At 48.8% G+C, this 26,464-nt stretch overlaps 1 protein-coding gene across 3 annotated transcripts; it reads left to right on the top strand.

Moving 5' to 3' along the window:
* Positions 1-6,171: 6,171 nt before the first annotated feature.
* STRIP1 (striatin interacting protein 1) lies at positions 6,172-25,640 on the top strand. 3 transcript variants are annotated; one of them, XM_019956883.2, is made up of 21 exons: positions 6,173-6,388; positions 8,801-8,870; positions 9,590-9,664; positions 10,087-10,221; positions 10,521-10,641; positions 11,409-11,477; positions 14,050-14,156; positions 14,264-14,391; positions 15,616-15,798; positions 16,173-16,390; positions 17,382-17,447; positions 17,553-17,616; positions 18,711-18,782; positions 19,272-19,346; positions 19,542-19,639; positions 20,820-20,946; positions 21,155-21,255; positions 21,997-22,063; positions 22,618-22,722; positions 23,334-23,538; positions 24,703-25,640. In XM_019956883.2, the coding sequence occupies exons 1-21, from the start codon at positions 6,209-6,211 to the stop codon at positions 24,948-24,950; spliced, it is 2,514 nt and encodes an 837-aa protein (XP_019812442.2). In that variant the 5' UTR covers positions 6,173-6,208; the 3' UTR covers positions 24,951-25,640. The 3 variants fall into 3 exon arrangements, with proteins under 3 accessions (XP_070642058.1, XP_019812442.2, XP_070642057.1); XM_070785956.1 differs by lacking the exon at positions 22,618-22,722; XM_070785957.1 differs by lacking the exons at positions 21,155-21,255; positions 22,618-22,722 and having other exon boundaries at positions 6,172-6,388.
* Positions 25,641-26,464: the final 824 nt, after the last annotated feature.

Genomic DNA, 26,464 nt, shown 5'->3' with positions numbered 1-26,464 from the left:
ATGAAACTCCTGTGTTTTAAAATTGAGAATATTTCAGATTTTTAGGAAATATACAAATATATAATTTATTATGTTATACCTCTTAAGGGGATGTGGAGCAGCATTCCATAGACAAGTTCAGTTCAGTTGCTCAGTCGTGTCTGACTCTCTGCAGCCCCATGGACTGCAGCACAAGAGGCTTCCCTGTCCATCACCAACTCCCAGAGCTTACTCAAACTCATGTCCATTAGGTCGGTGATGCCATCCAACCAACTCATCCTCTGTCGTCCCCTTCTCCTGCCTTCAATCTTTCCCAGCATCAGGGTCTCCCCTCCCCAAATGAAGCCTCCAGAAAAGACCACAGCCTTGGCCAATAGCTGGACTATAACTTCAGGAGAGACCTTGACAAAGACTCTCCACTTGACCAAACTCTAGTCAGGGTCCTCTGGCCTTTCTTCTTGACTAGGCCTTGACCTTGGCCCCATCTTGCGTAGCTTGGTTGTAACAAGGATCCTGCTAGGTCACTTTAGCAAGAATGCCTTCACCCTTGCTATCTGATCATATTCCCCATCCCCTACCCATACTATCTGATCACCCTTGCCTGTCTTCAGCAAGAATTCCCCTACCCTTGATGTCTCCTCTGAGTAACTTTTCACCCACTGACCCCTTCATTGCACTTGTTGGCTACAAATTTCCAGCTGTCTTTGGACAGCTCAACTTGGAGTTGAGCCCCACCTCTCTTGCCTATTCCAGTAGCATTGACACCTATCACAATTGCCCTGAATAAAGTCTTTACATTTTAACAAATGTCAAGAATAATTTTTTTTAACAACCGTGAGCTGGAGACACCCGGCTAAGCCATCCCCAGACTCTTGACCCATAGAACTATGAGATAATAAATGGGTTTGTTGTTGTTTGGTGTGTTTTTGTTGGCTGCGTCAGGTCTTAGTTGCAGTGCATAGGCTTAGTAGTCGCAGCTTGTGGGCTTAGTTGCCCCTTGGCATATAGGATCTCAGTTCCCTGACCAGAGATTATTGAACCCGCATCCCCTGAATTGGAAGGCAGACTAAAACCACTGGACCACCAGGAAAGTTGTTTGTCATGGCAGTCTAAACACAGGTTGGAAAAGAATTTCCAGACACAAGGCAGAATGAGAGGAGAATAGAGTTTATTAGAGTGGGTGATGCTGTTACAGCAATGGGCCAGCTAAAATGAGAGCTGATGTTTATCGTGGGCTAGTAGCCAATTTTCATAGCCTCAAGAGAAAATTCCTACTGGAAGGGTAGCATTAGATGATTCGTTAGGGTGCTATATAGGGGGAGTACTGGAGTGGGTGTTTTTGACTAATGGGTCAAGAAGCTGGCTGGCAAAGATGAGGGGGCTTTTGGCATCACTGATTCAATGGACGTGAGTCTGAGTGAACTCCGGGAGTTGGTGATGGACAGGGAGACCTGGCGTGCTGCGATTCATGGGGTCGCAAAGAGTCGGGCAGGACTGAGCGACTGAACTGAACTGAACAAAGGGGATTAGTCAGTTTCAGAGGTGACCTTGGTTCTGGGCTCCACGTCTATGTCTTTGGCACAAAGCCTCACACCTGTGGCCTTGGGATAGGACTCCACAGTGTTGTTTTAATCCTCTGTTAGAGTAATTTGCTACACAGAACTAGAAACTAATGTGTGGTGTATCCTGGATACTGTGATGCACTGCTCAAAATCCCCCTCCAGGACTGCCGCTCTTATTCTACTGCCAGGAAAGCTGGCTGCTAGTAGTTCACAGATGTATGAATGTGAAGCACCTTGCCCAGTATCTGACACCCTATAGACACACTGCTGCTGCTGCTGCTAAGTTGCTTCAGTCGTGTCCGACCCTGTGCGACCCCATAGATGGCAGTCCACCAGGCTCCTCTGTCCCTGGGATTCTCCAGGCAAGAATACTGGAGTGGGTTGCCATTTCCTTCTGCAATGCGTGCATGCATGCTAAATCGCTTCAGTCATGTCCGACTCTGTGCCATCCCACAGACAGCAGCCCAGCAGGCTCCTCTGGCCACGGATTCTCCAGGCAAAAATACTGGAGTGGGTTGCCATTTCCTTCTCCAATTTAATCATTAAGTCATGTCTAACTCTTTGGAACCGCATGGACCATAGCCCACCAGGCCCCTCTGTCTATGGGATTTCCCAGGCAAGAATACTGGAGTGGGTTGCCATTTACTTCTCCAATTTAATCATTAAGTCATGTCTAACTCTTTGGAACCCCATGGACCATAGCCCACCAGGCCCCTCTGTCTATGGGATTTCCCAGGCAAGAGTACTAGAGTGGGGTGCCGTTTCCTTCTCCTCTATAGACACACAGTATGTGCCAGTTTCCTTCTACAGAGCCCAGCTGGAACAACTACTGTTTTTACAGTACCTACAATGCTATAATAGCTCACACTTGAAATTTCATTTCCTCTGGTTTCTTGAACCATGACCGCTTCTGGTAAAGGAAGGGCCTTCTCATCATAGGCATCACCTCTTGGTAATAAAAATAATTCTCTTTTGAAAACAATGATTTATTATTTTTAAAAAAGGTTTCCCATAAATTAGCTCATTTGATCCATAGCCTCAGAGAGAGGTGGTATTATCCTCATTTTGTAGGTGCGGAAAGAAGATTGGAAATTCATCAAGGCACTTCTGCAACTTCTACCCTCTACTGACTGAATTGTCCTTCTCTGAAAGTGTCTTAGCCAGTGAGGGAGGGGGAGTTTATCAGCTCTGCTTCAGCTTCTTCACACTGGCGATTCCTTTTCCTACCAAATGCTACAGTTCAAGGAGTTTTTCCCAGGGTGGAGTGAGTACTCTCTGGAACTCAAAAGTGGTACTAATTTAAGTAGCTCTCCAATTTAGAATTCTTGTGTTAGTCACAGCTTGGAGATCCTGCTTTCATTCAGGAAATGTTTCCACACAACCTGGGACAATTCTTATTTTTTTTAAAAAAAGGCATGTTACTTCTCAGTATTGAGTTTAAGCAAGCAAGAAAAACTGAAACAACCCATATATTTATCAACAGGTGATTGGATAAACAATGGAATTCTATTTATGTACTATTGATATCAGGCAACAAGATGAATGAATTTCAAAATAATTATGTTGAGTGAAAGAATCCAGACAAAAAAGAATGCATATGGTATGATTCTGTTATTGTAAAACTGTAGAAAATGCAAACTAATCGGTAGCATCAGAAAACTTAACAGTGGTTAACTGGGAATGGGAGAGGGACACAGGAATGAATAGGAGAGGATTACCAAGAAAATTTCTGGGGGTGATGGAAACTTTTTTTACACTTTGGCTGCACTGGGTCTTTGTTGCTGTGCTGTCTTTCACTGTGGTGACCAGGGGCTGTTTCTAGTTTTGGTGTGCAGAGTTCTCTTTGTGGTGGCTTCTCTTTGCTGTGGAGCATGGCTCTAGGGCATGTGGGATTCAGTAGTTTTGGTGCACAGGCTTAATCCCCCCGCAGCATATGGGATCTTCCCAGACCAGGGATCTGAACCCATCTCCCCCAGATTCTTAACCACTGGACCACCAGGGAAGTTCTTGTCTTGAATATGGTCATGATTTTATGTGTTTATGCATATGTCAAAACATATCAAATTGTATACTTCAAACATATGTGGTTTATTGTACATAAATTATACCTCAAAAAATAGCACCTTAATAATAAAATTTTCAAAAACACAGAAAAGTATAAAGAAGGAAATGAAAATAATGTAAGTTTCTACCATCTAGAAATTAAACCTACTACAATTTTGTGTATTTCCTTCCAGTCTTTTTTTCTATACACACATACAAACACAAGCACAATGAGAACCAACTGTACATTCAATTATATCATAAGTATTTTCCTATGCCCCTAAAAATTCTTACTATTAAACATAAATAATGACTTCTCCTTAGTCAATCTTTTGCTTGCCCCATTACTTACTTGGCTGTTTTCTTTCTTTCTTTTTTTTTTTAACTTAGCTGTTTTCTTATTGACTATTTTTCAAATTAGGTTGTACCAACTTTACACTGTTGAAAATATCACTGCCCGGAAAATCATCAGACAATATCTTTGCCTAAAGTTTTATCTCCTTAGAACTTATCACTAAATGTGGAATTACTGGGACTTTCCTGGTGGTCCAATGCTTAAGAATCCGCCTTCCAATGCAGGAGACGCAGGTTCAATCCCTGGTTGGGAAACTAAGACGCCATACGTTGGGGTGTAACTAAGCCAGCGTGCCACAACTGCTGAACCCTTGCACCAAAACTAGAGAAGCCCCTGTGCTACAAGGACCCAGTGCAGCCAAAAACAATAAAACAATTTTTTAGAAGTGGAATTACTAAATCAAAATATCCTTTATTCTGAATGTAGCTGAAATAGTGTACTGTTTAAAGGTCTAAATTTTTCCCCAGGTGATACAACTTGTGGTAATTAAGTCTTGGAACTTGATCAAAGCTTCTAAGCTTTTGGTCAGTCTTAGAACGTGACCAAACTGTGGTCACTGAAACTAGATGTCAGGTGTTCGGTTGTGCGGAGTTTGTTGGTATTACCTAAGAATTCTCTCAGCTTTGGTCCTTTTCCTGCAAATTCCTTAGTTTTTCCTATCAGCTTGAACCAGCTCAGCTTGGATGAAATGCTAATTTATAAAATATATTACTGGATTTGAGAAGGAACGGGACCAAAGGACAGGAACATAGGTAGGAGGAAGTACCAACATAGCAGCTTGGGATTTATTATTTTGCAACAAAGACTTTTAAAGCAACTACCAGGTAGAACCTTGGCAGAAATCATATAAGAGTTGCATCACAATGACTTTCCAAGAACTCAGCAGCCAAAATGTACTTCTGGAGAAACAAGGATAAATAAAACGCTTTTAAGGATTTCACAGCACAGTATCAGGTAATTACTACATATCACCTCTAAGATGTCAAATGGGCATCTCAAACATGACATGTCCAAAACAGACATCCTGATCTTCCTCCAAACCTATTTTCCTCTGACATGTCTATTTTAATAAACAATACAACCACCCACCCAGTTGCTCAAGCCAAAAATTTAGGACTCATCCTTTATTCCTTCCTATCCTGCTGATAGGATTCCAGTCTTTCAGCAAATCTACCTACACAATACAGAAATACTATATCAACCCAATGTTCCAACCTGGCGTAAGACACCATCATTTCCATCTATATAGTCTCTGAACCTGTCCACCCTCACCTACTCTTGCAACACCCCAATCCTTTCTCCAAAAGCAGCAGCAGGTCAACACTTTCTGATGGCTTTCCATTTTACTTAAAATAAAATCCAGACTACTTTCTATGCTTTTCTAGGCCCTATATTTATCTGGCCCCTGCATTTACATGGCCCTCATCTCCTACTGTTCTTCTCCTGGCTCACTCAGTTCCTGCCAAGCCACCTAGGAGGCTCTGGAGTTAGCTGGTCCCTCTGTCTATGTTACCTCCATGGATATTGGTATGGCTCTCCCTCACTTCTTTTAGAACTCATTGAAAATCACTCTCAGCCCCTCCTTTCCTAAGCAGCCTACCTAACATAGCCCAGCTGTACCTCGATCACTGTCACCTTCCAATGCCTTACACTTGTTTTCGTTTCTTCTTAGCACTTGTTTGTGAGCGCATTGTCTGGCTCACTCACAGGCTCTATGTTATAGATCATTTCATTTTTTTCATTAGTGTAGTAACTTGATTTTGTTCCCCACTCTCTCGCACTGCCTGAAGTCTAGGAGACATTCATTAAATGTTTGTTGAATGAATGATTAAAAGAATGTCATAACTGTAATTGTTTCATTGATTTGCTCATTCGTTTCCCACATCTCCCCCACGTGAAGGTAATCTCCATGAAGACTGGGATCGTGTCCATTTTGTTCTCTACAATATCCCGCAAGCTTTGGACAGAGCTGTGAAAGTAACAAGTGCAAAGCGATGTTAAAGGAAAGAGAGGGGTTCCACTAAACTGGCTGAGGGGCTAAGCGAGGCTTTGCAGATAAAACGATCTCTAAACTGGAAACGAAACAGAAACTATAAGAAGGATAAGATTTCACAGAGAAAATCTCGCGAGGTGTTGGGCAGTCAAGATGGCTCTGGCATTGGCCGCCACACTTAATATGGCGACCAGGGCGCGTTCCGGGAGGAATTCACGCGAGAGTTGCATCACAGCCATGGTCAGTGAATCGAGCCGGGGGTGTGGAGCCGCCAAGATGGAGCCGGCAGCCGGCACTCCCGGCCCGCTGATCATGAACAACAAGCAGCCTCAGCCGCCGCCGCCTCCGCCGCCTGCAACCGCGCAGCCTCCACCTGGGGCACCGCGGACCGCCGGAGGCCTCCTGCCTGGTGGCAAAGCCCGAGAGTTCAACCGCAACCAGCGAAAAGACTCGGAGGTCAGGAGCTTCGGGGGGCGAGGCTAGCACCAGGCGGGCGGCGGCGGTGGACCCCGACCCCACTTCGGGGCCGCTTTCGGGTCCAGGCTGGGTTTCCTGGAGGGTTCGGCAGGGGAGTTGTCATTTACAGCGAAAGGAGCTGGAAGCAAGGCAGGCATTCCCGGGGGTCGGAGGCGTGAAGCTGGGGTCCCCGCCCCGAGCTCTGCCGACCGGGAGAACCTCCCGGAGCCCGTGTCGCCTTTTCTGAGGCCCGGGCTGTGGGCGCGGCCTCTGGGCCCCAGCCCCTCGGAAGTCCGCCCCCTGCCCCATTTCTCGGGTGAAGAGTCAGTGATCTGCGTGCGCTCTAGAGGGCGGGGCGGCTACACCCCAGACCCCCTAATCATCTCCAGTTTCTGGTCCTGTAGGTTCCGCGGCGCACGGTGGAGGGCGTGTGTGGGCTGGGAAGGGACTGGCGAGGGTTGGGAAGGCACCTCAGAGAAGGACTGAGCTAATTAATTAGCACTAATAGTATCAATACTACGCGCCTGTAGGTCGCGATGGTTGGAAAGGGGAACAGTCTTATTCTGCTCTGAGCTTAGCCACTGCAGATTCAGGCCACGGTTAGACAGTGCCCGGTGGTTGGTGTGCCCAGTCCGCCCGATGCTGAACTGTTAAAGATCAGAAATAACTTAAACAGGCGTTGGGGCTCAACATCTCTCTTCTTTCGTTAGTGGGCTGTTCCTCCCATTCCGGAGACACCGTAGTCTGGAGCTGACTAGTCACCTCACCCCGAGTTAAAGCATTACTCCCACTGCATTCCATTGTAGAATTCATGAATGAAGACACACACGGTAGCAGCGTTTTAGGGCTTCTTAATCAGCATGTTCCCAGAGCACTTACTAGGAAATTTCTTTCACCTGAGGCTGATTAGCAGTCAGGTGCTTATTAATGAGAAGGCATTTTTTCTTGTCCAGATATAATGTATCAGGTCATACCAGAGTGATGATGCTGTCTTTAGACACCTGAAATCAGTACCTCTCAAGCTCTTGGTTTTTGTTGGCAAGAACAAACATCTGGTCAGACATCAAAATTTGACAAGTTCCAGTCAGATACACTTTGAGCTTGAAGTGAATTATTTGAAAAAGCAATGAAACCGACCTTTTAGGAGCCCTTGCATGATGGGCTGATTGCACATCAGTGGTGACTTCTTAATAATTTTTCAAGTATGGAGGATTTTTAAAGTGGTAGGGGTGAATCCAGTTTCATCATCAGAAGCATCATAGTTGTTAAATAGTTAACAATTTTCCTAAGTGTTTCCATTAAATGTGCTTTCTACCCTTTAATTTCTATATAGATTGAACACATGGAAGGTCATTCAGTGAACACATTTAAGCTGAGAGACCTGTCAAAATCTATTTTCTTAGAAATACTGATAACAGCTCTCTTTTGAGTCAAAGCTGAAATCAGTCGGCTGGGAGCCTGAGGCATGCCTGCAGAACAGGGAGGCAGGTGTTTGATGAGAGCCCACTGTGTGCCACATCATTTTGATTAGTCCTTAAAAAACCTTCAAGATAGATTTTTGTCATGCTCATTGCATAAATGAAGAAACTGAAGCTCAGGAACTTATGAAACTGTGCAGTCTGTTGCCTCTGAATAAGAAGTAGAGTTATTTATGTTATTCATGTTTGAGGGTATGTTATGTCATTTTGTGGGTGGTCATTGTCTTCCCAAGTAGATTGTAATTAAGCTGAGGACTGCCTTTTTCTTCACCTCTTCTCTTTTCCCAGAACAGGGCTTCCCAGATGGTGTGTTCTCAGTACTCACATATTTCCAGCAGTCAAAAGATTCTTTGCCATAATCTCTCCTATGTGTGGGAGGGAAGCCATTTCTGTTCAGCTGCTGCCTTCTGTGTCAGTTCTTGCTGAAATTTGAGAGAAAGGCAGGAAGACTGAGGGTGTCAATACTTATTTTGTACTGAGCTGTTGATAGCCCACTAGCCAGAAAGAAACAAGGCTTCTAAAATCTTCGTACCATGTGGAATGATCATTTTACTGCATGGAACACATGGAAGCTTTAGTGTTCATTTATCCAACAAGTACTTATTTGAGTATACGCTGTTCATTCGGTCATTCATGCCAAGTACTGTGCTGAGCATTGTGAAATCATTGGTGAGAATGGACACGAAACAGATGCACAGGTGCACGTATAATTACTAGTTATGGTAAGTGACATGAAGGAGTAGTGCAAGGTACTCTGAGAAGGCTTGGTAGGGAGAGCCAAACTAACCCAGAAGACAAAAACGTTGAGATAAAACGTCAGAAAAGTGAAGGCAGTGATGTCCTATAACACAGTGGTGTCTCTGGAAGCATGTGTGTTTGTTCCTTTGGAAAACACTCACGGTGATCTTTTATATAACCCTTTTTTTCTCAACAGGGCTATTCTGAGTCTCCTGACCTGGAGTTTGAGTATGCTGACACAGACAAGTGGGCTGCAGAACTCTCAGGTAAGGCAGAGGCCTTCTATTACTTGGTCTTTAATAAAATTGAGAGTGAGTGTCATTTTGGAGTTCATTTTATCTCCTAGTTAGTACTAGTAATGATATGTATATATGAAACTTATTATTAGATTCAAGCCCTTCATATCTCATAACTTTGACTTGTCCTTTACTTTTATGAAACATCTCCGCATGGTCAGCTCAATTGGCTGTGGCCCAGTCCCACTGTGGACATTGATGTTCTTTGGCCATACACAATCCCCCTGACAGTGGTCTCTCCTCGAACAAGGAGTCCTGAGGAATGCCAGTGAGTGGGTCTATCTCTGTGTCCATCTGTTGTTGCCACTGCTGCTCATGTATAGTATGCAGTCAGCCTGAGCTGCTTCTCAAGCCTCCATAGTACAGGCCCTGTTCTCATGCCACTTGAGAGAGACATGTTCATGGTGGCAGTTAGCCTTTGGCATAGCATGGTGGGATCAATGCTCATTGGACTGGAAATGCCAGGCTTTATGCCTAGCTGGCATCTGGTTACTGGCCGCAAGGGTAGTCAGCATTCCATTGTGCACATTAGAGCACTGAGACCCCCTTAGTAATTAGATAGCATCATCCAGGAGTCACTATGACTCAGGGACAGAGTTGGGCCTGGAGGCAAACACCTCACCTTCTCTGCTACTTGTGGCCCTGCTATGGGACATCGACATGGAGATGATGACCTTTTTTCTTGACAGAGCTCTATAGCTACACGGAAGGACCAGAATTCCTGATGAATCGAAAATGCTTTGAGGAGGACTTTCGGATGCATGGTGAGACGATTCCCCTCCTTCTTGGCTCCTTTCACCCTGCATCCTGAGAGCTACAGGTTTCTCTTAGTCATCTGAATGACCTCAGTCATCCTGGAGTGGCCTAAAAAGCCTGCTGAACCATGGTTATTCAAGGCTGGATGTGACATGTAGGGTGGGCTTGCAGGTACTCTGGTGGGGGCTTTTCAGAAGTGTGTATCATGGGGGAAGCTTTATGTAATTAAAATTGCACCCAAAATAGCAGTATTTCAACCACACTTCAAATTCATGGGGCAGTGGTGTGACCTCCTCCCTTATGTAAGGAGTAATTTATCTTTCTGAGCTTCTGGTCCTGTGGCAGTCCTGAATTTGATGGGTTAATATGGTATCTGTTCCATTGGGAGGATTTTTCTGGGCTCCAGTCTAAGCAGTCTCTCTCTTGGCAGTGACAGATAAAAAGTGGACCGAGCTGGACACCAACCAGCACCGCACCCACGCCATGAGGCTCCTGGATGGCTTGGAGGTCACTGCCAGGGAGAAGAGGCTCAAGGTGGCTCGGGCGATTCTCTATGTTGCCCAAGGTACTGAGTGGACACCCAGAGACCCCCGACACCAGCTTCAGTGATGCTGCCCAGTCAGATGCGGGCAGGGGCGCAGCGAGCCGTGCCCTGTGTCTGCTGCCCGGTCAGATGCGGGCAGGGGCACAGCGAGCCGTGCCCTGTGTCTGCTGCCCGGTCAGATGCGGGCAGGGACGCGACGAGCCGTGCCCTGTGTCTGCTGCCCGGTCAGATGCGGGCAGGGACGCAGCGAGCCGTGCCCTGTGTCTGCTGCCCGGTCAGATGCGGGCAGGGATGCAGTGAGCCGTGCCCTGTGTCTGCAGGCACCTTTGGGGAGTGCAGCTCAGAGGCTGAGGTTCAGTCCTGGATGCGCTACAACACCTTTCTGCTCTTGGAGGTGGGCACCTTCAACGCTCTGGTGGAGCTTCTGAACATGGAAATAGAGTGAGTTCTTCTTAGGGGCTCAAGTGGGGGAAGGGGGGCAGAGGGGCAGAGCTTGCAGAACTAAGCAGTTTTGAGTGGGTTAAATGGGCCACGTGGGGCTCTGTTCTGACCAGCCAGCTTGAATAATAGGCGAGATGCTGACCCAAACCTCGAAGACCAATGAGGGGCCCACAGCTCGCTAACACCAAAGAGCTCATTAGACAGTGCAGCTCCTGCCGACCTACAGTGCTCCTCCAGAAAAAGATAAAGGTCTCTCACTGTGAACCTGCGTACTGCCTTGAGTTTCCCCTGAGCAGGAGACCGGGCACAAGGCTGGCACATGGGCTCAAACAGCACCTGCTCTGGCCTTCGTCTCCACTAGTCCTTTGTCTGGTGGACACGCCAGCTGCTGCTCATCTAAGGAAAACACCATCAGTAGTAAAAGCACTCCTTGGGTGCTTGCATGTCCCAGGCATTGTTCTAAGGACACTATACGTACTAATTCATTAATAACATAGCTGCTGTTACCGTCCCCATCTTGCAGATGGGGAATCTATGGCATGGAGAAATTGAGTGTCCAAGGGCACATGGCTAGGCAGTGTTAGAGCCACGATTCCAACCTTGGCAGTCTGGTTCAGGGCCTGAGTTTTTGCCCGCTGGGTCCTGTGGGCTCTTGTGAGTCTAAGTGCATCGCATAGGGTTTTATCACCTTGTTGGGCAGCACTTGTTGGGGGAACCACTTCTCTTCCTCCTGGGGGAAGGCACTGACTCTCACATCTCTCCCACAGCAACAGTGCTGCCTGCAGCAGTGCGGTGAGGAAGCCAGCCATCTCTCTGGCGGACAGCACAGACCTGAGGTGAGGCGAGCAGCACCCCTGGGCTCCCTGAGCGATAGCCGGAGAAGGAGGGCGGGGCAGGCAGGGGCTCCGGGTTTCCTCGCTGTGTGTGCTGTTCTTCTGCACGTGCTAATCTGCGGATGTGATGGGCTTGGTGTATGATGAGCAGGCCCTACTGAGGGCTCCCTGAGTGGGCCCTGGGATGAGACCCCCAGAGGAAATCAGGGTGGAGCCACTTAGTATAAGTGTGGCCTCCTGCCCATGCTGCTGCCCAGAAGCTTGGTGGAGTAGCTTTTTGTATTGGGATGAAGCATGCGAAGTGGCTCCTTGTGTCAGCCATGTACAACCTGTGCTTTTCAAGCACAGCTTGCCCATCTGCATGGGGTTAGTCCTGACGACGTCAGGATGTTTCCTGGCTGTGTCCCAAGTTTCAGTTCAGTTCAGTTCAGTCGCCCAGTCGTGTCCGACTCTGCAACCCCATGAATCACAGCACGCCAGGCCTCCCTGTCCATCATCAACACCTGGAGTTCACTTAGACTCATGTCCATCGAGTCAGTGATGCCATCCAGCCATCTCATCCTCTGTCGTCCCCTTCTCCTCCTGCCCCCAATTCCCTCCCAGCATCAGAGTCTTTTCCAATGAGTCAACTCTTTGCATGAGGTGGCCAAAGTGCTGGAGTTTCAGCTTCAGCATCATTCCCTCCAAAGAAATCCCAGGGCTGATCTCCTTCAGAATGGACTGGTTGGATCTCCTTGCAGTCCAAGGGACTCTCAAGAGTCTTCTCCAACACCACAGTTCAAAAGCATCAATTCTTCGGCGCTCAGCCTTCTTCACAGTCCAACTCTCACACCCATACATGACCACAGGAAAAACCATAGCCTTGACTAGACGGACCTTCGTTGGCAAAGTAATGTCTCTGCTTTTCAATATGCTATCTAAGTTGGACATAACTTTCCTTCCAAGGAGTAAGCGTCTTTTAATTTCATGGCTGCAGTCACCATCTGCAGTGATTTTGAAGCCCCAAAAAATAAAGTCTGACACTGTTTCCACTTCGCCATCTATTTCCCATGAAGTGATGGGACTGGATGCCATGATCTTCGTTTTCTGAATGTTGAACTTTAAGCCAACTTTTTCACTCTCCACTTTCACTTTCATCAAGAGGCTTTTAGTTCCTCTTCGATTTCTGCCATAAGGGTGGTGTCATCTGCATATCTGAGGTTATTGATATTTCTCCCGGCAATCTTGATTCCAGCTGTGCTTCTTCCAGCCCAGTGTTTCTCATGATGTACTCTGCATATAAGTTAAATAAGCAGGGTGATAATATACAGTCTTGACGGACTCCTTTTCCTATTTGGAACCAGTCTGTTGTTCCATGTCCAGTTCTAACTGTTGCTTCCTGACCTGCATACAGATTTCTCAAGAGGCAGATCAGGTGGTCTGGTATTCCCATCTCTTTCTGAATTTTCCACAGTTTATTGTGATCCACACAGTCAAAGGATTTGGCATAGTCAGTAAAGCAGAAATAGATGTTTTTCTGGAACTCTCTTGCTTTTTCCATGATCCAGCAGATGTTAACAATTTGATCTCTGGTTCCTCTGCCTTTTCTAAAACCAGCTTGAACATCAGGAAGTTCACGGTTCACGTATTGCTGAGTCCTGGCTTGGAGAATTTTGAACATTACTTTACTAGCGTGTGAGATGAGTGCAATTGTGCGGTAGTTTGAGCATTCTTTGGCATTGCCTTTCCTTGGGATTGGAATGAAAACTGACCTTCTCCAGTCCTGTGGCCACTGCTGAGTTTTCCAAATTTGCTGGCATATTGAGTGCAGCACTTTGACAGCATCATCTTTCAGGATTTGAAATAGCTCAACTGGAATTCCATCACCTCCACTAGCTTTGTTGGTAGTGATGCTTTCTAAGGCCCACTTGACTTCACATTCAGGATGTCTAGCTCTAGATGAGTGATTACACCATTGTGATTAGCAGCTGCTAAACAGAAAGATTACCTTTCCATTTTTGTGAGGATTAGAATCCACCTCTTTTTGTGAATTTGGAAGTTTTCAGATTAGATGCTGGTGACGTTCCCTACCGTAGTTAGGGTCCCTGGCCATCATCCTGCTCGCTCCTGTTTCTACTCCATCACAGGGTAAACATTTGCTTGTTCTCACCTTGACCATCCTCTGCTTTGTCTGATCCAACACCCACTTCCGCAGCTCACTCCTGCCTCTGTGTTTTTCTCATTCCAGGAAGCTTAGGGTAGTAAATGCTTTGGGCCATTCTTGCTCATGTCTGGATATCCATTCAGTAGCCATTTATTAAGCATCTGCTTTGAGTAAGCACTCATACCCTAGAAACACAGAATAGAAGGTCTGGTCCCAACCTTAGCACCAAGGACAAAGAAGGAAACATCACAGGTGTTTTGTGGGACTGAGTTTTCAGTTTTTCTACCTTACAGTCCCCACAGCCCTACGTCTACCCCCGCCCCAGCCAGCCTTTGTGTGCAGGCTTTTCTCATGTCAGGTGGGATGTGAGGAAACCAGGGTGCTCCCTTGATCCCCCATCTTGCCCCCTTATGAGCTGCCTCTTACTCCCAGGGTCTTGCTCAACATCATGTACCTGATTGTGGAGACCGTTCACCAGGAGTGTGAGGGTGATAAGGCTGAGTGGAGGACGATGCGACAGACCTTCAGGGCTGAGCTGGGTAGGACTCTGGGGGCCCTGGCTGGAGGCCCTCCTGGGAACAGAGGCTGGAGGGCTTTGGGAGGGTCCTGTTGCTGCCGGTGGTCCTGATACCTTGGTGTCCCCCAGGTTCCCCGCTGTACAACAATGAGCCATTTGCCATCATGCTGTTTGGGATGGTGACCAAATTTTGCAGTGGCCATGCGCCTCACTTCCCCATGAAAAAGGTTCTTTTGCTGCTCTGGAAGACAGTGTTGGTGAGCACTTCCTTGAAGGGGAACTCAGGTGCTAGGGGACAGGGGAGGAGGGAGACTTTCACTGTGTATCCTTTTGGATATTGAATTGTATGAATACATAACTGCTTTAGTTGAAAAAAAAAAAAACTCTGAAAGAAGGGTCCTGAAAGGAAATGACAAAAAAAGTGTCACTTTGGGCTCACAGCAGCCTAAGAGGACTTGTGTTTGAATCAGAATAGGTGGTTGGTTCCCTGGTTCCTGGAAACTGTTTTCTGCAATCATGGAACACCTTCTCCCCAGACAGGCTGCTCTTGAACCTGGAGCTTGTAAAATGATTCGAGGCAAGATTAAAGCTGGTGTAAAGGGCCCCTCAGTCAGATGTCACTGGAAAGAAGAAAGGGTGAGCCCTGAGCCTGCATTATCCTCAGGGTATGGTGGCTTACTTTCTAGGTAGGGAAGGATTGGGTCCAGGAGAGTAGGCTGGCCATCACCCTTAGCTTGGGGGCCATGCTCAGTAGCCAGACCCATACCAGACCAGGAGCCCTTTTTTCTGGGAGGACAGAGGAGCTGGAGTCTGTACTCTTGCTCTCCCTGGGCCTCACCTTCCCATCTTCCATAATAGGCCAACTCTGCAGAGCGAGCTCAGTGAGTTTAGGCCCCTTCAGAGTGGTCTACACATTGCATCTTGGCCAGAAGCCTGTTGGTTGCCTGTGAAGCCTCATTGAAGCCAGAGTGGAAAGCAATTGAATTGCTCAGAAACAGTGAAATGAAGCAGCTTAAAATCATTGAGCTCTACTGGGGTTTTACTTCTAGAGGGCTGTTTAGATGAAGTTTTTTTTTTGTTTTTTGTTTTCTTAATGAGCATCCAGCAATATATTCCCAATTTAAGTTTGAAAGACTAGCATGTACAGCATTTGAAGCATTTGAGTGTCACCTACTTTTCTAGGAACTTAAAGGGTTAAGCTCTTCAGGCAGCTTTGTTGTTACTTGATGAGTCTGTGGGCCGCACAGAGCCACGTGTGCTTCTGCGCCAGGCTTTGTCAGCCTATGTGTCTCTCCTCCTTGACCCCCCTTTCTCCTCTCCCATGATGATGTCACTTGCTTCTCTTGGAGGTGGGCTAAGTCCCTTGTTCAGAGGCTGTGTCGTCTCTGTAAAGACGTGGTGTCACAGATACTTTCGAGCCTGACACAGACAGGGACTGGCTTATGGACATGTTGACCTGGCTCCACACCTGTCTGATGCAGTGCACTCTGGGCGGCTTTGAGGAGCTGCAGAGCATGAAGGCCGAGAAGCGCGCCATCCTGGGGCTCCCCCCGCTGCCTGAGGACAGCATCAAGGTCATCCGCAACATGAGGGCTGCCTCACCCCCGGCCTCTGCCTCTGACCTGATTGAGCAGCAGCAGAAACGGGGCCGTCGGGAGCACAAGGTGAGGGCGACAAGGTCCCCATGACTCCTGAGGGTTCTCAGGGTGCACAGGTGCAGTGGCATGGTCTCTGGATGAGCCCCAGGTTATTGCAGGTCCCCTCTGATCAGCGTCAGTGTGCATGCCTTTAGAGCAGGGACACTGTCCCCAGCCCAGGGGCCAGGATCTAGTGGGCACTTAGGACGTGGCACTTCTGAGGGACTCTGGGGCAAGAACTGATTGGTCACTTGGGCCCGAGACCATGACTTGCTCTCAGGTTTTTCCACTGCTCCTGGCTCTCTTCCTACCACCTTTCTACGTAATTGCCTCTCCAGCCTCCATGCCCCTTTCTTGTTCGTTGGTTGGCTCTTGTCTGACCTCCCTTCCTCTGCTTTCAGGCACTCATAAAGCAGGACAACTTGGATGCCTTCAACGAGCGGGATCCCTACAAGGCTGATGACTCTCGAGAGGAGGAGGAGGAGAATGATGACGACAACAGTCTGGAGGGGGAGACGTTCCCCCTTGAGCGGGATGAGGTCATGCCTCCCCCACTGCAGCACCCCCAGACCGACAGGCTGACCTGCCCAAAGGGGCTCCCGTGGGCTCCCAAGGTCAGGTGAGTCTCAGACCTCCCGAACGCTCTTCACTCCTGAAACCAGAGTCATCATTCCCGCAGGCCTGGCATCTGGCCTGAGTTGTCACATGAGGTCCTGTGCAAGGCCAGGATGTCCTTGGCCTTGGGATGAGCCTCTTTTGAAGTACCCAGTGCTGGCCCTGGGGGGTCAGGGTGCTGGCCTGGCACAAAGAGGCCCTTACATGGCTCTCAAGTCAGTAATGTGTATTAGCTCTTGGTTAGATGCGATACTAGTGAAAGGAATTACGAAAAAGATTAAAACAAGGACATTTAAGTAAACCCATCTCCACTCTCCCAGGGGTTGTGTATGATATTTGACAGAAAATTATAGATTAAGGAAGAACTTCTTTAGAACCATAATTAAGATGCTTGAGATACATGTGTGTGAATCTATGGATTTGAAGGTTCCTGTATGCATATAAATGTAATCTGTTTAAAAGGGCATCAACTTAAGAAATAGATGAACATGGGAAAGGGTATAGAAGTCATTTTCTTGATCTAAGTAAAGCCCCAGTTTTCAGTGATCTGTGATGGGAATACAGAACAAGTCATCAGAAAATGCAAGCTAGCCTAATGGTCTGAGACAGGACAATATGACTCATATGAAAAAATGAGTAGTTTACAGCTGTAATTGGAAATTTCAAAAATATCTGAGAAATTCTGTTGACAGACTTGTTATTAACATCAAGTACACTTGAATAAAGTACGCTTTTAAGTTTGATGTAGCACCTTAATTTTATGAATTAGTTACACTTAATATGTTTTCAGAGTATTGATCCAACAGCATTGTGAAGGACTTTAAAATAGTTTGAAGGTTTCAGTTCTTTCTTTTTTTTATTTTCTTTTTTCAAAAAGAAAAACAATTGTGGGAGACTTTTTCTTTTAGCTTCACAATTTCTGGACGTTTCGTGTTTTATTAACCATGATGCCTTGAGGTAACTTGTAAGAAAGCCGCAGTCTTTTCCTTTGGCAGAGAGAAAGACATTGAGATGTTCCTCGAGTCCAGCCGCAGCAAGTTCATAGGTTATACTCTGGGCAGGTGAGTATGATCTGAGTGCCTTTTAAAGAAAGGTAGTGGGAAGGTCACCCTCCCGGCCTCAGGTGTTTGAGGACCCAGACCTAACACAGGGCCTTTGTTCTCCAGTGACACGAACACAGTGGTGGGGCTGCCCAGGCCAATCCACGAAAGCATCAAGACTCTGAAACAGGTAGGTGGCTTCAGGTAAGCTTTTGGCCTAGTTTGGTCCCAAGTGAGTAAAGTGAGACCAGCCTGTTGGCAGAAGCTGTTTTAGACTTCTGTCTGCCTGAAGGAACCAGGGGTGGAGGAATAGGTGGACAGTGGCAGTATCCTTGAAAACACTTTTTCATACATTTTATTTATTTTAACTGAGCTTTTTTTATTGGATACTTACTGGGGTACCCATTAAAGATTATATTAACTGACAGTTGGCGTTTTAAGGGGCTTAGGAAATAGCCTCCGTTTTCCTTGCCCAAGTTCAGGGAGTTGAGTTAGAGGAGTAGGCAGATGGAGATTCAGATGCCAGCTTCATTGCCGATGGAGTGCTGTGAGAGCACAGCTGCGGGAGGTGTCCTGACACCTCCCTTCCAGAGTTGGGCAGACTCGCCCACCCAGACCAGAGTGGGCTGGAGCCCTGCTCAGCCCAGCAAGGATCAGAAGAGTGTACAGGCTTTCTTTTTCCTTAAGAGAGAAGAGAAAGAGGTGGAGCTGAGACTGTCCTGTTCCTCCTCCCATACTGGCCAGTCAGGAAGGGGAGGAGTGAGTTGGGGGGCGGCGGGGAGAGACCAGGGTGTTTGGTACACACGTGTCCCTCCAATGGGAGGAAACAGCACAATGAGGAAGAGGTGTATCTCCTAAGAGCGTATCTGGAATATAAATGTTCATATATTTTTGAAAAATATTTTTGAAATTTGTAGTACTAGGTGGGCCTCATGCAGCTAGGCTTTTTGAGTATTTGAGTACTTGATTCTGAGTACTTGAGTCCTTGATTCTGCTTTTAAGTTTCCTCCTATAGCTGTAGCTATCTGAAAGTCCCCTTCTCTCCTTTAATTTTCCTTTTTTCCCCCTAACCTGTTCTGTGCTTTTTTTATTCTGGTTTTAAGAGATAGGTGCCCACTTAGAAAAATATTTTGGGTTTGGGTTTTAGTTCAGGATCTCTGTGGCGACTTAGCCCTCTTTGAGAAGATGACGTTTGAAGAAAATTGCATGGGGCCTTTCCCAGGTGTGGGCGTTTGGCCAGAGTGCAGGCTGTTTGCCCTAATGCCTCTTTCCCTCTCTTTGCAGCACAAGTACACGTCGATTGCAGAGGTCCAGGCACAGATGGAGGAGGAGTACCTTCGCTCTCCTCTCTCAGGGGTGAGTTGGGAGCCTTCCTCAGCTCACAGGATCCCAGCCGTTCGCAGCACTGTATGGGCCTAGGCTGCAGAGTACCCTGGCCTGCCCTCCCACAGCTCCCAGTCTAGCTCCTGCTGCAGGGCTGCTGCGTGTCGGGTGCAGGGGTAAGAGCACAGACCTGGGCCCGCCACCTGCCTCGGAGTCCCAGCTCCACCCTTGGTGGATGGGGACTTAGGCAAGGTACTCGATCTCCTTCTGCTTTCCCTTCCTCGCCTGTTAAATGGAAATAACAATAGTACTTTCTTCATAGAGTTGTAGGAAGGATTCATTGTGTCTTTACAAGTGAAGTACCTGGCACATTTTGTTATTGAAAGTTTGTGATCATCATCAGCATTGTCGTTTACGTCCATACTTAGAGATTCTCCTCCAGCCAGCTAGCAGGCTGGCTCGGGAGAGCATTGTTGGGACCAGGCTTTGTATCAGTGCCCCTTGTACCCATTGTATTGAAAGGGAGAAGAGGAAGTTGAACAGGTGCCTGCAGAAACTCTGTACCAAGGCTTGCTCCCCAGCCTGCCACAGTACATGGTGAGTGCGCGCCTCCTGAGAGCTCTGCCTGCCATGGGGTCACCGCCCCACAACATAGGCCTTGAGAGCATGCCCACCGGTGTCCTTGAGTGCCTCCTTTTGCCCCGTAAGCACCTCTAAAAGCACTGCCTCTCAGGAGTCTGTGCTGCCTGGGGCCCTCTCAGCCACGCTGTGTGAATGTCTGCTCCTTGCCAGATAGCGCTACTGAAGATCCTGCTGGCCGCAGCTCCCACCTCGAAGGCCAAAACAGACTCAATCAACATCCTAGCTGACGTCCTGCCTGAGGAGATGCCGTGAGTGTCAAGTCTTGAGTGTTGAGGATGTACAGAAAGGGGACGTGTTTGCCTTTCAGTCCACTGTTGCTGGGTGCTGGTGGTTCTTGGTTTTGTTGTTGCTGCTGCTATGTTGGCTCAGCTTCTCTGCAGATTAACTTCAGGGTATTCCTGGTTTAGAAGAAAGAAAATGTACTGGGTAAAATATTTAGTTTTATTGCTTGTGAGGACACTTTCATCTAGTTGGCCTGGATTCTAGTGTAGACTCTGCGACTGAGTGAATTGGAGAAGTCACTTCCTCTTCCTCCTCTGTTAAATGATTAGGACATTCAGGATATACAGTTTTAGCTTCTGCACAAAAATCAGCCATTGGAGCTGGGTGTATATTCCTTACTATTCACCAGTGAACTGGCATGAAAAATATTTTTGAATGTCTCAGGGTGATAGTGAAATCTTTAGGGGTTCTTCCTCCCTGGGGCCCTGACCTCATCTTTTTGATGTGAGAGTACAAACTCAGATCACGTTCTACTTTGAGAAGGACCTGGGCACCTGATCTCCTGCCTGCCTGCCAGGACTGCCCAGCTCTGAGCCTAACTCCCTGGTGGGCTGGCCACTTGGGTCCAGTGGTGACAGCCAGCGAGGGAGTAGGAGGGTTGGCTGACACCAAAGGGGATGTCAGAGAACGCCAGGCCACCTGACAGAAAAAGGGTTCCAGACTCAAGTATTAAATCTTCTCTTATAAAGAGTTATAGTTAACTCCTTAATTAAGAACTTAACTCCTAAATTAAGAAACTGATTTAAGTAAATACTTCCTAAATTTATCTGACTCAGAATCCCTTTTCCCCATAACAAGAGCCATCTCAATATACTGGTATTCCAGCAGAACATGCTCTGAGAAACACAAGTGCGTATGGTGGCAGAAGCCTAAGGAAGATCTTGAGATGAGAAGTTCATTTTTGGAGGAAAAGCAGGGAAATAGGCTAAGAATATGTTTGGGGCATCAGAAGGAAGAAGTCAGTTGTACTGAGCTAGATTGCTTGGGAGGTGGGTGGGAGGAGCCGGGCCTAACCTCTGAGATGTCCATAGGGTGGAGGGTTAGGTGGGAGCTCTGCCCCGAGAAGGCTCAGGAGTCCTGTGTCCTGGGAGCGCCAGGCAGGAGGTGCTGCACGTGCTGGGGGCTCACCGGGGGTTGTGCTTCCAGCACCACAGTGCTGCAGAGCATGAAGCTGGGAGTGGATGTGAACCGCCACAAAGAGGTCATCGTTAAGGCCATTTCTGCCGTCCTGCTGCTGTTGCTGAAGCACTTCAAGCTGAACCACGTCTATCAGGTATCTATAGCCCCTTCCTTCTGTCCACGGGGCCAGGGCCTTGGGCAGTGCCGCTCCTCTGGCCCCAAAGAACGGAGGCTTGGCCTTCAAACCTCCCTGAGCTCTGCACAAATGTGCAGATAAACAGTCCTCCACGCGAGGCCTTTTATCACTAGAGAAAGGGTGAGATCCCAAGGGGCATGCTTATTTTTTCTCCTGTTGCTTTCAGTTTGAGTACATGGCCCAGCACCTGGTGTTTGCCAACTGCATCCCTTTGATCCTAAAGTTCTTCAATCAAAACATTATGTCCTACATCACTGCCAAGAACAGGTGATAAGGACCAGGGATCAGGAAGGGGTGGGTATGGCCAGATGGCAGGGCTCCTAGCTGGCCTCTTCCACTGAGCCCAGTCAGCATCCACAAGCTGGTGCTCTGCCAGATGTCAGGACCCAAAGATGAAAGAGATGTAGTCTGTAGAAAACGCCAGTTTGTCAAACCTGAGTCTGGCTAGTCTGGTGACAGGTGACTCAGTCTGTCTATGCCTGGGTGGGAGGTTCTCATCCTGGGCTCCAGTACTGCCCTCAGTCCTTCTGTGTCCCCCATTCTTTTGAGGAGCCTGGCGGGGCTGCCTGCGTGCTCCAGGAGCTCGGCCATGTGCACTGCGATGCCTTGTCTGCTCTTATCCCGCCCCATCACCTGGTGCCAGCTGTACTTGACACTGACTGTTTGTCACTGTGATACGCCACAAGCTGAGCTGTTAGCCAGACACAGTCTCCAGCAGGGGTTTGGTGTAAATTAATTGCCTTGAGAAATCTACCCCCAGCCCCAGGTTTGTTGCTGTGAGGGATAGCGTGCTCTCTCCACCCCTCACAAGATTACAAGCTTGTCTCTGGCTACAAAGGGGTCTTATGAGTGCTCTTGTAGGCGGTGTTTCCCTATCAGGGTAGTGCAGACAAGGTAGATTGCTGTTTCTGCTCCGGCAAGCCAGAGAGGAAAGCCAGAAGCCAGCGGCCGTTCCCCAGGCCCCAGCCCTTGCTCATGGTGGGTGCCTTGCTCTCTTGCCCCCTGCAGCATCTCTGTCCTGGACTACCCTCACTGCGTGGTGCACGAGCTGCCAGAGCTGACTGCCGAGAGTCTGGTGAGTAGCTGACCTCTGCCCCAGCGCTCCCTCTGAGTAAGGGCTGGACCGGAGAACCTGCCCCCTCACCTGGGGGAAAGGCGTCTTCACAGGTCAGCTCACTGTTGAGTGCCTGGCTTTTGAAGCACTGACATCGCATAGGAGGACCAGGGAGGGGACCTTGTAGGAACATTTGGATTTAGAAATTATTTTGTCAGGACTGTGGTCTTCAGGGGCTGCTGACCCAGAGCTCACCTGGTCGAGTTGTTTCCTTCTCCCCTCGCTGGAACTCTGGGGCCACAGCTCTGAGGGAGCCTGGGTGCCCCAGGTAGTGGGGGCTGAGGCCAGAGCCCCCAATGTCATGCTCCACATTGCCTGCAGGAAGATTCTCGGGATCACCCCCTACCCTTTGCCAGCTTCTGGGATGGCATTCCCCCAGGCTGAGGAGAGGAGAGGGTTCCTGGTGCCCACGTGGAGTGACCCAGCAGTGCTGAGGTCATATATGGGAGGGCCTGGGAAACTGTGGGGCGCCTGCCGCTGTGCAGGGGACAATGGTTCCTGGGTTTTCCCTGCAGGAAGCAGGTGACAATAACCAGTTTTGCTGGAGAAACCTCTTTTCTTGTATTAATCTGCTTCGGATCTTGAACAAGCTGACAAAATGGAAGCATTCAAGGACGATGGTGAGTCAGCACAGCCAGCAGGCATGAGTCCCAGAGCTTAAACCAGAGTGCCACACACCATCCTGTCCCCTTCACATGGGGGCAGAGAGTCCCCAGGGTTGCTGGAGCAGCCACATCTTCCTCACCTAACTCTCCTGTAGCCACATCCTTACATGTTGAGGGCGGATCCCTGGTTCCTTGATGAGTTGAACTGGAAGCAGCACAGTCATGCACTGAGACAAATTCACGTGTAATACAGAAGGAATTTTGTATAGCCTCCTAATCTCCACCGGTAACATAACCAGGGTTCTGAGAATTGTCTTAACTCTGTGGATGCCTCGGGTGGGGAGGCCCACTAACCCCCTGAAATCGTATGTACCTGCACATAAGGATACTTCGGGTGGTGGAATCCGTAGCTTTCTTCAAATTCCAGAATGACCCATACTTGGGCGACCAACCGTCCAGGTTTGCCTGGGACTTGCCTAGTTTTAGCCAGGAGACTTTAGTCTAAGTCATATGTCCCAAGAAACTCTTCAGTCTGAGGAAGACTGCGACACTTGGTCACCCTACCCAGATGATAGAGCAGGGTTCATTTCTGCCCTCAACACAGCCTCCCTCGTGCCCATTTCCAGATGCTGGTGGTGTTCAAGTCAGCCCCCATCCTGAAGCGGGCCCTGAAAGTGAAACAGGCCATGATGCAGCTGTATGTGCTGAAGCTGCTCAAGGTGCAGACCAAGTATCTGGGACGGCAGTGGCGAAAGAGCAACATGAAGACCATGTCTGCCATCTACCAGAAGGTGCGGCATCGGCTGAACGACGACTGGGCCTACGGCAACGGTGAGGCTCCGTGTGAGGCGAGGGAGGGGGGTGGGGGCAGGCGACAGCTCTCCCTTTGCTCTTAAGTTTCCCTCCGAGCAACCAACCTGGCAGTGCCCAGCTCCTGCTTCTGTAGCATCAGAGAGGGAAGCCCAGGAAGGACTTGGAGAAACTGCCAGGCTTCTGTCTGTGGTCATCCCTGCTCCTCTCTGTGCCTCCTCTTTCCTTTACCAGAAATTGTCACAAGACTTTCTCCGACCTCTCGTCCTTTCTCTCACCCCTGCAGCTGCCTTGGTTCTGGTCACCGAAATTCTCACAGCTCCTGATGGCTTCCCTGCCTCTAGTTCCTTTCCCTTCATCAGTGCCTCAGACTTTGCCCTACTGATATTTATAAAACCCAGATCCGGTGGTGGTATCTCTCTGAGTAAAATCCTTCTTTGACTTCTGATTTCCTGAAGAATTAGAGCCAAACTCTTAACGCATCAGGCCCACACATGGTTCCTCCCTGTCCTCTGTAATCTGTCCCACTTTCTCAGCCCAGCTTCCATCACACCGAGGGCTCTGAGCACCTTGGCCATCCTGTCCCGGACTTTTGTTCCCTCTCCTGGCAGGGTGCCTCCCTGTACCCCTCTGTATCTGCACGTGTTCCTCCCCTCCCACCTTGGCCTCCCTGGCAGAGTAGGTCTTCCTGGTACCCCCAAGCATGCTGCCGCACCCTTCGAATTCCTGACCACGGCCCCAGGGCCACGTGACTGCATCTGCACTCCCAACGCCCCGAATTTGTACAGAGCCAAGGTGGCCCGCAGCACCTGGTCGGGGATTTGAGAGAATAAGCAAAGGGGGCATGTCTGCAGGTTCCTGCCTCTAATCTGGGAGAGCCAGGGGGAATGTGACTTTCAGAGAAGTGTGTTGTACTCCTGGCTTTCCTTCAGCAGATCCACATAAACTGCTGTATAGCCTCTTTCTCCGTAGCTCTGGTGTTTCCCCTTTGACCTGACTTTCCTGTGTACCTAGGAAAGAAGTTCTGTAAGTCCTCCCGAGGGTTGGGCTTGGAGGTTTCCTGCTATTGGTTGACATTGAACAGTCCAAGCCCAAGCCTGTATGGCCCTGAGCTGCAGTGACCCCAAGGGGAGCTGCCACAAGGCTTTGGCTCTCAACATAAAATGTCCTCCTGCTTCATCGTAGATCTCGATGCCCGGCCTTGGGACTTCCAGGCAGAGGAGTGTGCCCTCCGTGCCAACATCGAGCGCTTCAACGCCCGGCGCTATGACCGGGCCCACAGCAACCCCGACTTTCTGCCTGTGGATAACTGCCTGCAAAGTGTCCTGGGCCAGCGGGTGGATCTCCCTGAGGACTTCCAGATGAACTATGACCTCTGGTTAGAAAGGGAGGTCTTCTCCAAGCCCATTTCCTGGGAAGAGCTGCTTCAGTGAGGCTCCTGGGTGGGAGGCTGAAAATGAAAGAAGGGGTGATCTCCAGGTACTCCAGGGGCTGTCCTGGTTCCTTGCTGCAGTGCTCCCTTCCTCCTCCAGGTGGCAGCACATCCCTACTGTGCCCTTCCAAGCCAGTGCTGGGCTGGTGGGCAAGTCTGGATCTGGCTTCTCTTTGATTCCCAGGGTCCTGCTCGGGAGTGGTCATCTCTCTGCTTGAGATCCTCTCTTCTTTCACTCTTCCTTGCCCTCCTCTCTTGGACACAGTTGGTTGCAGCTCCTTTGTCATTCCACTGAAGGCTGGAATGGGCTGGGAATGCACCATGTCTGAAGTTCAGGGGTCATGCTCACTCTTCTGAGACACAAATCCTTGGCATGTCAGCTTGCCAAAGAAGGAGGGCTTGGGATTAGAGCGGAATCTTGGCCTTGCTCTGGGGGTTTCTGATGTCATTCCAGCCTCTTGCTAGGTTTCATCCAGAAGCAATTGCAGAGGCTCTTGCCGCTGCCCCAGCACTTTGGTTTTGGATAGGGTTAGGGGAGAGGCAGCTTCCATGAATCGGAGGGGCTGTTTTTTTTTTCTTGGTGTGCAAGGTCTGTAAATATCTATATATAAATCTCTGTGTATTCTCGTGTCATGTTGAGGTTTTTAATGTGTTTGTGTATTCTGTTTACATTAAAAGGAAGCAAAACCAATGCCCATTGCCTTGTCTGCAGGAAACATGGCCCCTGAACATCTCCTCCAGGTCTAGAAAGTGGATTTTCTTGCCAGCATTGATAGATCACCCCCTTGTCCCTGCCAAACTGCCCACTTTTCCCATCTGAAGGAGAAGCAGAGGGGGAGTTGGTACTTAGCCCAAGTGTTCTTGCCCCAGTTAGTCTGGTTTTGCTCCAGGGCTTCCAGCCCCAGGGCTCAGGGTTGCTGAAGTGATAAGTTGTTTGCACCCCTCTGGGTTAGAGATAATTGCACTAGGAGCCCCAGGTTTTTCTGGCTCACACCCTTGAGCTGGCCTCAGCCAAACCAATTCCAGTACTAGGAGGGGAGGGGCCAGATCAGAGAAGGGGTCTGTCCTGGGCCCTCACTGGGCAGGTGCTTGGGACTGAGAGGAGACTTAAGTGCCCAAAGCTTGGGGAAGCAGACCATCAGGAGTCCTGGGAAAGAGAGGGTCGGCAGGCCCGTGTGGCTGAAGAAGGGCGCACCTTTGTGCTCAGCATCAGTGAGGCCTCCTGGAGCCTGCCTCCAGCCTTCAGATTCCCGGATATGTCTGCCTCCACCTTGCTGGATCTTGAGGCTCTGCTTCTGAGGATCTTACGTTCTGATGCTGAGAAAGGGTGTCCCCTTTTCAGAACTGCTTCAAGTTTCCTTATCTTACTTGTAGGCCACGTATGGGGTTTTTCTAAGTCTCCAAGGGGTCTTGACTTATAAAGGAAATGTATTCTGGGGGAATTCTCGCCTTTGTTGGCTCTTCCGTTCAGTACCTGCCCATTGAGCCTCAGTCCAGGCCCAGAGCTGGGCTTCC

The sequence above is a fragment of the Bos indicus genome, chromosome 3, assembly GCF_029378745.1.
Source record: "Bos indicus isolate NIAB-ARS_2022 breed Sahiwal x Tharparkar chromosome 3, NIAB-ARS_B.indTharparkar_mat_pri_1.0, whole genome shotgun sequence".
Classification (NCBI taxonomy): domain Eukaryota; kingdom Metazoa; phylum Chordata; class Mammalia; order Artiodactyla; family Bovidae; genus Bos; species Bos indicus.
Note: the sequence above shows the minus strand (reverse complement) of the source record. Positions and strands in the feature narration are given on the sequence as shown.

Bases quoted from the DNA above. Each gene is read 5' to 3' on its own strand.
- STRIP1 (XM_019956883.2), top strand. From the start codon at position 6,209: ATGGAGCCGGCAGCCGGCACTCCCGGCCCGCTGATCATGAACAACAAG. The intron at 16,391-17,381 runs GTGAGTCTCAGA...TTCCTTTGGCAG, and splicing joins CCGTGGGCTCCCAAGGTCAG to AGAGAAAGACATTGAGATGT. The intron at 18,783-19,271 runs GTGAGTTGGGAG...TTGTATTGAAAG, and splicing joins TTCGCTCTCCTCTCTCAGGG to GGAGAAGAGGAAGTTGAACA.